Source organism: Electrona antarctica, assembly GCF_951216825.1.
Source record: "Electrona antarctica genome assembly, chromosome: 2".
Classification (NCBI taxonomy): Eukaryota; Metazoa; Chordata; class Actinopteri; order Myctophiformes; family Myctophidae; genus Electrona; species Electrona antarctica.
The window spans coordinates 36,804,022-36,817,130 of record NC_136807.1 but is presented as its reverse complement, the minus strand read 5'-3'; the positions used below and the strand labels follow the sequence as shown (position 1 = coordinate 36,817,130).

General features: G+C 40.9%; 1 protein-coding gene across 1 annotated transcript; it reads left to right on the top strand.

The window, feature by feature from the left end:
* The first annotated feature begins 2,297 nt into the window (after positions 1-2,297).
* Positions 2,298-10,969, top strand: LOC306915215 (PRELI domain containing protein 3B-like). Its single transcript, XM_079492493.1, has 6 exons — positions 2,298-2,509; positions 4,050-4,218; positions 6,280-6,369; positions 6,536-6,606; positions 7,433-7,535; positions 9,159-10,969. The coding sequence occupies exons 1-6, from the start codon at positions 2,478-2,480 to the stop codon at positions 9,273-9,275; spliced, it is 582 nt and encodes a 193-aa protein (XP_079348619.1). The 5' UTR covers positions 2,298-2,477; the 3' UTR covers positions 9,276-10,969.
* Positions 10,970-13,109: the final 2,140 nt, after the last annotated feature.

Sequence of the window (13,109 nt, the reverse complement as noted above, 5' to 3'; positions counted from 1 at the left end):
GCAACAAAATATGCTGTGATCTTTGCATCTTCCCATTATCCCATCTCTGTGCACTGAACTGAGAGGTTGAATCGAGAGCGTGGAGTTGTTTTATATGTTGTACAATAATGTCCTGGCTGTAAAATCTAGAAACGAATTGATGCTGAATTTATTTAGTTTCAAGAAGAAAGCCTAATTTAAATGTATGATTCCAAACTATAATTTAGCTGGGGACCCCCTGGAACTCCCTCAAGGACCCCTGGGGGTCCCCAGACCCCACTATACTTACTGCTATATTCAGTAGTAGTGAGCCTGGGGCAATGGGGTTAGTACAGAATGGTTAGGACACTCAACGAGTCAGGAGACATGATCATGTAAATGTATCATAATAAAATCAGACCCGTCTGAAGTGAGTGGTACTGTACTGGCCCCCCTCTGGCCAGTGTTAGGCTGTGCAACAGTGACACCTGGTGGTGAACAAACGCTATATATATATTTGTGCTCAGACCCACCCAGCCACACACACACACACACACACACACACAGAGCTGTCTATAGGAGTGGTTGCACCACTCAAGCCTAATACTACCACTACTACTACTACTACTTCACTTACATGCGGTTCACGGTCGACTCTGCGTCCTTCAGGGCTTCTTAACTAAATGTATGATTATTTCAGTGACATTAGTTATTATAGTTTTAGTAAAAAAATTCAGACACATTACCATAAAATTCAGACAAATTGACATACCGTATTAATACAACAGGCTGGTCAGTTTATGCCAGCTAACATACTGTAGGCCAGTGGTTCCCACATTTTTTTCCATGTCAAGGACCCAGGCCCAAACAGATACTAATTAGCCTGCAGAACCCCCATTTGAAAAAGATATGCCAGGGACCCCCATAAGAGAAGTTTTTACAGCTCTAGCAGTGATTCTCAACCCAAATTTCAAGGACCCCCAGTTTGACATGCATTAGGCTACAGAGTCCCATTTAATGGCATTTCTATCTCTGGGACCCCCAATTTATATTGTATAATCAATGTGAATTTAACTATAAGAGTGTAACCAAATGAACCCCACACTCTAAGAGTTACAGACCTATAAGGGTCCATTTGGTTACAAACTATCATTTAGCTGGACCCCCTGGAACTCCCTCAAGGACCACTGGGGGTCCCCGATTCCCCGGACCCCACTTCGGGAACCACTGCCATATTCAGTGGTAGTGAGCCTGGGGCACTGGAGTTAGTACAGAGAATGGATTAAGACACTCGAGTCAGGAGATGTGATGTAAATGTCAATGTATCATAAAATAAGCCTGCTACTACTACTACTACTACTACTACACTTACATGCGGCAGGCTTGGCGACAGTTTTGCCCACTTTCACGGTCGACTCTGCGGCCTTCATGGCTTCGGCTTTGACCGCTGGCTTCATGGCTCCGCGCACCGCACTGGCGCAGATGGAAGAGAAGCGAATGTAGCTGAGGAGGACAAGACAAGAACAACACGATGAATCAACTATCAAACAAACACGCTGCAACGTACGGAGTCAAAGATGACATGAACCCTTGTATTGTTGTATGCATGCATATGATCAAATCGTGTAATTTATGCCCAGTATGCACGCACGCGAGCACGGGCTGGAAAGCTAACGATCGCTAGCAAGGTTCCTAATATGTAAACAGCTTTGCCTAGAATCTCCCAAAAATAGGTACACATTTGAAAAGATCAGTGATTGAAGTCGGATATTTTATTATCAATATGTAATTGAAGATAGACATAGCTAAGTATAATAAATATATATAAATTTCACCTGAGGCCGGCTTGTCTCCAGTATGCAACCATCTTGACTGTTGTAGCTTCAAGGACAGGTCGGATATGCGAGTGCGCGGTGACGTCAAATGACTCGACTGTGTTCCCTTTCCTCTGCTGCGCCGGGGCAAGTCCCAGCCAATAAGAACACGTCTAGATCAAGATTGACAGTATTATTTATAATATGTCCCGCCCCCATATTAGCTGACAGCTCTCACGACTCACACGCCCCCATTTTTAGTTTTCATAATCAGTTTATTTTACTAATTGATTGATTGATCATAACAAAATTCCACCTCCACATGCCCTCAACTCAACTTTACTGATTAAGACTAGCCTAAATTATTAAAGGCATTTTTAATTTAGTTTGGAAATATGCCATGCACTTTCAGCTTGGGTGCATGCTGTTACTGTTACTTAACTTACTCCGTTAATTTTTGACAGCTACTGATATTCATTTCACAAGCTAAAGTTGTGCAGCCAGGAAGCTAAATCCATACGGAACAGCGCCCCCTGCAGTTGAATGGAGAAGCGTTCGCAGAAAGAAGAAGGGTGAACGCATAGGGTGAACGAACCAGAAACAAGCTAGCTAACCTTCCTTCTATTCCTTCCAAGCTGCGGTCACGCTGCCATCAGTCACCCTGCCTCGCCGGGCTCCCGAGCTCTGACAGAAAGGCCGTTCACAATGAAGATCTGGTCGTCAGAACACACATTCAAGTACGTAATTTAACATCTAACACAACTTTTTTTACATAAGAACATGTCTTATTATGTTGATGTAAAAAAAAAGCCATCACAGTTTGAAGCAGTTCAGTTATGTGCGCGTGTGTGTGTGTGTTTACTGTGTTTTTTACCGCTATAAACTAACTGCTTAGCCAGCTCGGAGTCGTCGCTAGCAGTTAGCTCTCTTCCGTAGCCTAGTGGTTAGATAATGTAATATAATAGCGGTACTAGGCTCACTGTTTACTGAAACAGTACAGTACACTCTCGAGCTTATGTACTATTGTAGCAGGCATTCGATTTCCAGAACATTCAATACACTAATGGGAACTTAGGGTACACAGGATGGCCTTTGTTGTGCAAATAGCGAGAGCAGTTGAAACTGCGGACTTAACGGTACGTAAAAGCGGCTATGAATTAACATAACGATAACGTTATACGTTAGGCTTTATTTATACCGAGCCAAGTCATTCCAGTCAAATTGTAGTACTTTTCTGCCAGACAGTAAGTCACATTATTGACGTGTATTTTAGTAATGTTCTAGAATTGGGCCAAGAGTCAAGAAGACTATCATAGATGTATTTAATCGAAATGTCAAAATCGATCAAATACGTCTGTCTATATGATAGTCTTGATCTAAGGCTAGTAATGTTCTGAATGACAGGAGGAGCAGGACAATTCGTGTACTGCTTCTGTGTGTGTGACTGTGTGAACAGTTGCTTACATAACATTTTGAACATACCATCCACTCGGGCTCCAGACATTGGAATTACACTGATCCTGTTTCATGGTCGTGCTGGTCATTAATGTTTGTCAATAGACCACTGTTATGTAACCCTGATAAAAATCTAATTTAGTTTTTCAACATAATGCAATTTTTTAAGGCTGGATCAGAGTCAATGCAATGCCAATGGTTTTTTTTTACCAGCTTTAGTCTATAATAATAGCTTGTGATACTGTCTGATCTAGTTCTTAATTGCTTTTATGTTTTAACATTGTGTGTGCATGTTTTTGGAAGCCCTAAAAGTTTAAAACCTTGTGTAAATTATTATGTAGGAGCGAGGGTTTGACATGAGCCAGTTTGAAGTTGGCTATCTTGATTGCTGAACTCGATGTGTACAGTACACACACGCAAGTGACGCAACTATACAGGGCATTCTGTCATCATCTCATCGCAGTGTACGCACATGCTGCTACATTTGGCAAGCAGTGCCAGGTTTTGTTAGAGAGGCTGTCCTTTGCAAGGTCACAGGTTTAATTCCCTTGACACAGTGCCTGTCCTTGTCAGTGTCCTTGAGCAAGACGCACTACATCATGGGCATGTGATGTGTGTTGTGTTATTTTGTGTCTGATTGGATTGGATCATTTGAGATAAGTATACCATTTCCAAAATATCCCTGTTGTTGACTTTGTTGTTCCTTTTATCTCTTTAGCTTGTTGGAAGCCGGTAACAAAATGTCATGTTACATTTAGCTATTACACTCTTATCAACAGCGTACACCATTATATTTTATTATGTTAATTTTCTTGGCAACAGCCACCCCTGGGAGACGGTGACCAAGGCAGCGATGCAGAAGTACCCAAACCCCATGAACCCCGGCGTGTTTGGTGTGGACGTTCTGGACAGAGGGGTGGACACAGCCGGGCGGTTACACAGTACTAGACTGCTCAGCACAGAGTGGGGGCTGCCCTCCATGGCCAAATCTGTAAGTTGATTTAGAAATTATCCATTTAGAATTCCAAAATCTACAGAATGCAGAATCTACAGACATGGTGCTTCTGCCGGCCTGCAAAAGTATGGGATTGGTGATATCTTAGATCTGGAAAGTTATGGGAAATTATGGAAGTTTTGCTCTTAATATTACACACAAAAAAAGGTTGCAAAGCACAGACAGATGCTTATTTGAAAAGGTTTTAAATAAGCATTAATTCACTCACTCGTGTTTGTGTGGGATACTGAAACACAAAAGATCAAAGTCCCATCAATAACACATGTTTTAGTAGCTCGGTGTCAGAAGAAGATACCTGCACAGTGCACACAGTAGCGAAGACAGTGTGCGGACAATGCGGGTGTCTTCTCCCCATTCGACCGCACCTGTTGTTAACCTTCTATTGATTGATTGATTGAAGTATTTATTAACAGTTTGCAGAATTACAGTACATTTCAAGCACAACTCAATACAAAAACTGTTAACTGTGAGTGGACGACACCATAAAGCATTACACTTGTTTACAAGAGGGTCCACCGTTTTCAATTCATCATAACATTTAGAGACGTACAAATATATACTTCTATATAGCCAAAAACAGGAAATCATCATAAAGGAGGTAAAAAGGGGGAAGAAACGCATACAGTGAGGGGAAAAAGGGGTGGGTGGGGGATTCAGATTGTATGGGGTCCAGTTTCGAATTGCAGCCGTCCGTAGGTGCCCTTTGAGAGCGGTTTTGAAGGAGTCAAGGGATTCACAGGTCTTAATGACAGTTGGTAGGGCATTCCACATTTTTGTGGCATAGGAGCGAAATTAATTTAGTCCTTTTGTGCCGAATCTGGGTTGCACATGGTTTGTTGAACTCCCTATGGTGTTGTGGGTGTGGACTTCATTGACATTAAAACACCCAACCTTGCAATAATACAACATATTTTAATTAATTAATTAAAAATAAATCTGTTCTTTTTTTCATCATCATTGATGTTCATGGCAATGCCATTGGTCATGATTGCATATAAATACCCCCCACAGAGGCTGAAATTCACACAAATTAAAAATCTCTGGACTTTTGGTCTCTTTTTTGCAAGTAGAAATATATCCGGGTGTTACAGGGTTAAAAAGTATTTAGACACATTTAGGTACATGGGTATCTACTATCTTGGTGGTGTATCGAATCTTGTGGACCAGACCCATTGCAAGATGCTGTACTGTTGTCGACTGTCGTCAACCCTAAGCCATTCCAGCCTGTCAAAGTTGGCAGGGGTGAGGAGGTGGGTTCAGGGGGTGAGGCCCAGTAGTAGCCTGACCAGTTTGACCAGACTATCAGGTGTCAGAAAGTAGATGTCTTGGAAAATAAGTTATTCTGCAAGAAATATAGGTATACATCTACATAATTCTCTAATTTCTAAGAATAATCTAGTGTCAAGATGACAGTGAAGGTACACAGCATCAGATTAAAGTTTTAGAATTACTTTGTTACTCAAAGAGGATTCATTGTTCCTTTTAATTATTTCCTATTCTTAATATTATTCAGAGGTCTTGCTCTGTGGCTTATACAATGTCACAGATTGTTTTTCTGAATGGTAAGGGTTGGTTTAATACATTGTTTAAGTATTATTGCCCTTAGAGTTGACGAAGAGAAATGGCATGAGACTTTCACCAGGGTTCTCTCTTGTTGGATATTTTTGTGACTGGCAGCTGTGTGTGAACTCATAACCTTTACAGAAGGTCATATTTGATGTATGGGCTGGAGTCGTGACCTATTCTAAATGTTTACCTGAACTGTGAAGTGATTTGTGATTTCAAAACACCAGATGAAAAGTAACCTGTGGGGGGGGAACCCTAGCACTTTCTTGATCCTTTTCAGTCTCTTTCCATAACCAATGCAAAAGTCGAAGCGTGTGTTTGTTTGGTACACAGCTTCACTCATGCAAAAGTGCACACGCGTTACGGGGAACATTGGTGTTGCCCTCCACCTTTTTTAGTGTTTTTTTCCCCCCTCCCTTGGACAAATAAAGATGTTCTTTGATAAAAGTTTTTTCTCTTCCTTTCCTATAGATCTTTGGTGTAACAAGAACATGCACTTATGTCCAGGAACATTCAGTGGTGGACCCCAAAGAGAAGACCTTTGAGCTGAAATCAACAAATGTAAGTTTAACTGGCTTGGATTGTTGATGTGTGCCCTGTGCTGTGCCAAAGATTGTCCTCTATGTCTCTGAGTATGTGACTAAAATAAAGTCTGTTTGACACTGTTGTCGTGCACCACATTATTTATTACTGTAGGGTTTATGTACACTTTCCTTTGTCCATTCAGATCTCCTTCACTAACGTGGTATCTGTAGATGAGAAGTTGACATATAAGCCACATCCGCAGGACCCTGAAAAGTAAGTGATTTGTTTGATTCCTTTCAATTAGCCATTGATCGTAAATAAAGTTACGTGTCTGTGGTGAAGACATAGACCAGTGCCTTCCCCACTTGTGCCTTTTCATCTACATGTACACTATGTTTAGTTATGAATTGGGTAGTTGCTTTAGGTTGGTGTTGCTCGCTATTAAGTGTCCAGTTGACACAAGGGATGTCAAACGCTCCCTGGATTATAACTGGCTGCCTGAAAACCCACCCCTGTGTCCTGCCTGCCTGTCCTTGCGGGCCAGGGCAATCATTACATAACAATGTATTTAAATATCCATTCACTGGAATTGCTCATATGTTGGTACAAATTTCATAAACTGGTTGATTTGAGTGTGATTCATCATTGTGGATGTAAGGTATAAGGGTGCAACAGACCAAAGTAAAGGATTTAATCGATTTATAAATGTATAATTTCATAAAACAATTGATTAATAATCAATCCCTATTTTGGGGATGTTATTATAGGTAAAATGTTCCAAATCAACAAAATACTGAAATTTCAAAATAAACAAAATACTGAAATTTCCCTATCTACAAGCTCTGCTATTTGCATGACACCAATGTGCAGCGAAGTGTAAAATAATCCTTAAAGGTCCCTGCACACTGCTGCGTTTTTCGGATTTTTAGCAGTATTTTTCCGCCGGTTTTCCGAAAAACGCGTCCAGTCTGCAAGGACATTAAGTGGTTTATTGATTTGTTGGTATATAACATTGCAGAAAAAAACTAATTTATAAAATAATTGTTCAAGAACATACATAGTTGCAGCCCTAATGGTTGGTTTTGTTTGCATATCTCAGGACGGTGCTGACCCAGGAGGCTATGATCACTGTTAAAGGAATCAGTCTAAGTAGCTACCTAGAAGGACTCATGGCAAAGACCATCTCTGTTAATGCCTGCAAGGTAAGTCTACCTTTACATCTCCCCCCTCTGTCAAAAAAGTTTTGTCAAAAAAAGTGCCACATTTCCAAATCGATTTGAAGGATAAAGTTAACACTGAGTATCCACATAAACTATAGATTCAAATTACTTTTTTATGTGTAACTAAATGTGGGAAAAGGCTGCACTCTGCAGTCTACTTGAATTAATACTTTGTTGACTGCTACAGTACATTAGTCAAGTGACTAATGTTAGTCAGATAATGTCCTAGTTTTTATTTTGTCACAGCATATATGTGCATATTATGTGCATGCTCAACATACAGTACACTGAAATATGTGTGGCATCACTACTGTAGTAGCTGTTTGATACTGCATTTCTTAACCCTAATTCTCTATTCTCAACATAGTCCATAAATTAAGTCGGGGGTTGGTTATAAGGTGTGAAACAAAGTTGTTGAGAGCCGACACTGACAGACGGCTACTACGGTGCTAGTAAAATAGTCTATGGCTTGATGTCTTTTTCAACAACTACATGTACATCATTGAATCATTTGAGAAATTATAATGATAACTACTGGTATCATATCATATTTAATGTTAACTCCATTGACTCCAGCCCAGTGCTACCCCTCCACTGCCGGATAATGATAACTACTGGTATCATATCATATTTAATGTTAACTCCATTGACTCCAGCCCAGTGCTACCCCTCCACTGCCGGGGATTGCAGCCGGACGTTTTATGTTGAACAACCCCGAAATTCACACCGGTGAACCGAAAGTATTAATCGGACATTCCTGTTCCAGCGCTTTCATCTGAAGAACTAATATTAGTAGATTTATTATTTATTATTTATTATTGAGCTCCTAACATCGATGTCCACCTCAATCACCTAAATCTGAGTTTCAATTCTGAGAAAAACACAGCTAAAGATCGCACTCATAATGGAAGTGGACAGAGGGAAAATATTTCAGTGACGTCAGTCACGTCACACCGCCGAAGCAAGCAGTGCCTTGTCTATCGGGAAGCTACCACTCGGAAGATCGAAGAGAGGCTATTCTGGATTAAAATAAATCAAAGAAAGACAAGAATCTAAATCCATTGTCCCATGAAATAGTTGGAGAATGAGCGCCGGTTCCTTCAGTGATTTTACAGACCTTTTTCACCTTAAAGAAAAGCAGGAGTTGGTGCTTAAGTTAAAGATACGGCATAGGCTACGCTTAGTTTAGTTTCAGAGAAAATGTGACAGATGTTGTTTGAATGGGACGAGCCACGGGTGTGTGCACAGTCCCATGTTTTGTGTAAGCATTTTGAGCACACATGCAGCTGTAGTAATCTATACCATGGATATGTGCTGTATTCAGACAAAATAAATGTACCGCATTTTTTAAAGCGTCACTAGCAGCCAACCAGAGAGCTGTATCTCCTCTCGGCTAGCCTGCTGCTACCCGACGGTCGAAAGCCGACCGTATAAGACAGAGGTTACTTTCTCGGCTTTCGACGGTTCCCTACAACTTCCGACCCGACGCGACAGTGTACCCACCCATTCAACAGATTTCCAACAACCGCCGCCAACGTCGGTGCGGTCGAGAGCTACCGTAACAATCGCGTAACAGTAGTCGCCTATCTTGTCTGTCTATCTCAGGGTCGTGAGGCGATGGAGTGGGTCATCAGGCGATTAAACACAGAAATCGAAGACTTTGCAGCAACATCCCGTGGCACGATGCGTGCTCCCATGGCAGCGGCTGTGGCAGACAAATGATTACCTGCTACGCCATCTTCAGCCCCAGATGGACCTTTTAGGCATGTTTTCCGGTAAAAGGGGGGAACCTCACCTTGTATGCCAGCACAGCTACTCCCTCCCTCTCTCATGTGTCACATGAGATCACTCTTTCTCCTTTTTCTTCAGTCCCTGCCTTTGTTTTTGATACTTAGGCAGAAAGGAGAGACCTGGGTTGTGATTACAATGTTAAACTAACTAACAGGGTTGAAAAGGACTGCACTTCAATCTCATGGGATTTGTAGTTTTATGATGTAAATGCTCTCTTTATTTAACTCACACCGTGCCTCCACATCATGCCATTGTTTCTCTTCTCCCTTTTTTGTCTTGACTTTTCCTCATCTGTCAACTTGTCTTGTTTTACCGTTATTGTAATAGTCTCTACTCATTGTTTTCTAGTCTGAAGCAAGCTGTTCATTGAAGAACGTGACGGCACAAAGGTGAAATTCAGTTGAATCTGAGTCATATCTAAACTCTGCTATCAGTATTGGGCACGCTTGTCTGAAACATTATTGAATAGCCTTATGTGCAAAACCTGCCTATCTTGCACCATAGACTTAACATCACAAGTAAACTAAGGCATTCTGGGTAATATATGGCTCAGAACTGAACTGAAAATCACATTGAGTCACATCACAAGCAATGCACTATAGATATCTCTCATCATCTCTGCATTGTCTAGTGGGTAGAAATATTTGTAGAAATAATTGGAAATGGGAACATTTATTGTTTTGTTCTCATTAACTTGCGATGGTGTGTAAAGTTACTGTTACATATTCAAGAATGTGAATAACTGAATGTTGTTTACTTAAACCTATTGTTACACTTTTTCCATCACACCTAAGTTATAGAAGACACTGTCTTGCCATTTTGAATGGAGCAGAACTGCTGAAGAATTGAAACCCTTATTTGTGACTTCCTTAGTTTCCTGGTCCCAATCCACAATTCAACATGGGGAAAATGTACAAGTAAAGTTTGCCAAGTAGGTATTTGGACAATTGGAACTGTCCCAGACTTGAGATCGGCATCACTTTATGTGTCTGTACTGTGCAGAATAGCTTGATAATGTGCAGTTAGTATCTTGTTAGGAAACCGTTTTCTAAAACAGTGGCCTTGTAAAGTCTTCAGTAAGATCTTGGTTATAGGATACATATTACTGGTGCTTTTGATTAACTTCCATGGGACCTCACGGACGCTTCTAGATACATATTGATGATATATACAGTACTGTACAGTACACTCCTTTTATAAACCAGTAACCCAGCTCTGTTCTGTTCATCCTGCTTATGTACAGTAAACATGCATGTTTAACTGTTGACCATACATTGCCACTGTTATATTAGGTTTGTGTCATGAAACAAATTCTGAAATGCCACCCTGGTAGCCAGCCGATCAGGCTAGCGACCTGAAACAGTCTTGTTTCATTAATGAAGAGTGATGCTATGCTGTATGCTACACAGAATTCTTTTTGGAAAACAGACTTTACAGTATAGAGTTATTTATATTTTGATGGAGTTACACATTCCGAGAATGTCAAACTGTTACGGAAATTATAAGAAGAAAGTGGAAGAAGAAAAAAGAAGTGCATAAACTGAAATAATTTCCAAATAAAGAGATGTCATTGTTCCATGAACCCAAATGTTTTTCAAATAAAACATTAACATTTTGTCAAAGAATGTTGCGTATCAATTACAGATTTGAATGTCATTCACTTATCTTTTGCTGCTTACAGTCAGATATCCCACTTGATGATTAAAAAAAAATCACACCCGTGTGAACTGAGTGGTGTAAGGTCTGTCTGACGTAATGAAATCATGTCTGACGTAATGAAATCACACCCAGGTGTGATTTCATTACCTGGCTTTGTTTGTGCAGAAAAAATGAGCATGGTTGCTATGTTCACCCTGTTCACCCGGGTGTGATTTCATTACGTCATTACAACAGGGTAAACATAGCAACCATGCTCATTTTTTTTGCACAAAAAAGCCAGTTGTAGGAGTGGTTTACACCACTCAAAAAAAAGCCAGTTGTAGGAGTGGTTTACACCACTCAAAAACAGGTCTGTTCTAGCAGCTAGACCACTATAACTGTACCACACCAGCCCGGGTGAAAAAGGATACTGTAGTCATTTTGTATTTTAAGAGAAAATGCCAGAGGGTTTTTAACAAATCATTGCTGTCCACAAACTGCACACCTAGTAAATTGCAGATTGAACAGGAAAGTCACACTGTTCTTAGACCCTGTCTTGTTCAGAGAAAAGCTCTGTTTCAGAGTCGCCCCTTGACCCCTGAATAACGCTACACACCCCTGGCTACGGTAGATTATTGAGCACATGGTTTACTTAGGCTACTTCTATAGTATTTTAGCTTCTCATGTCAAAGTTAGATATGACAATTAGTTATTGTACTCTACAGTATGTCTTGCTATGTGGGGATTGAGAGACCCAAGGGAGCTGGTGTTGAGGTGGAAAGCATATAGCTGGAAGGAGATGGCGGGTCAAAATGGCTGATGTTAATTTTGGACAGACAACATGCACTTGTTTTGTACAGTAAAAGTTCTGTTGGAGTTCAGTAATGGATTGATTTTGATGGAAGGTTAATGGGCAGAATAAAGTATGGAAGTATGGTAAAGGAATATAGTTCTATTCTCAATACACTTGTCTTAAGCAAAGGCTTGAACATAGTCACCATCATCTCTGTATTAGCATGGAATCTGCACCTTGAACATAGTCACCATCATCTCTGTATTAGTGTGGAATCTGCACCTTGAACATAGTCACCATCATCTCTGTATTAGTATGGAATCTGCACCTTGAACATAGTCACCATCATCTCTGTATTAGTGTGGAATCTGCACCTTGAACATAGTCACCATCATCTCTGTATTAGTATGGAATCTGCACCTTAGACTTGAGTGGTCTTTAAAAGAGACGTTCAGAGCACATTTACTGTGTGTCCACAGACAATTCTTGATTAACCTTGAATGAAACGAAATGAAATGTCTGAAAGCAGAAGAGAATAGAACAGAATACAATTGTGTAAGTACAATCTGTACACAGGCAAAGAGTAGCTTTTTATACCAGTAGTTCTCGCCCTTTTGAATTTCAAGGACCCCCTTAGCTCTGAGTGCCCAGCAATGGTCCGTTTGGTTCCATTTGTACACTCCTAGAGTTACAGATCTTTAAGGGAACGTCTGGAACCCTGCCAAGGAACCCTGTGGGTCACCTGGAGCCCACTTTGACAACCACTATACATACTATAGTCAGTGTAATCACTGTAGTATTGTAGTGGATGCTGTTTGCTGCACTACCTTCCATTTCCTACAGAGGGTAGCATTATACTCCAAGTCTACAGCTGCACTACCTTCCATTTCCTACAGAGGGTAGCATTATACTCCAAGTCTACAGCTGCACTACTGCTAGGCAGATCTGTGGCAGTGGTTTTACATGGGTTTGGCTGATTTTTATTGAAGCTTTTAAATTATGCTTGGGCTGGAAACTGACAACTGATCTGGCATCACTGGTCAAAGGCCATCTGTGCTAGCCTGGCTAATAAGCCAGACCGAATCAGCCATGGCAAAAAAAAATGGCCTGCCGGCGGATTACGGTCTGGAGAGGCTCAATTGTACGCCCATTTCCTACGCCAGAGAACTGGTGTGGCCAATCGGGACACGGTATGCAATATGGGCGGGCTTTGGTACAGTGACATTCAATGCTTGAGACCTTTGACTGACAGTACCTCTAACCAATTGCGTCAAAGAGAAAATATTTGAACCCACCCCCCGGGAAACAAGATCCATACACAGCATCTCCAGACT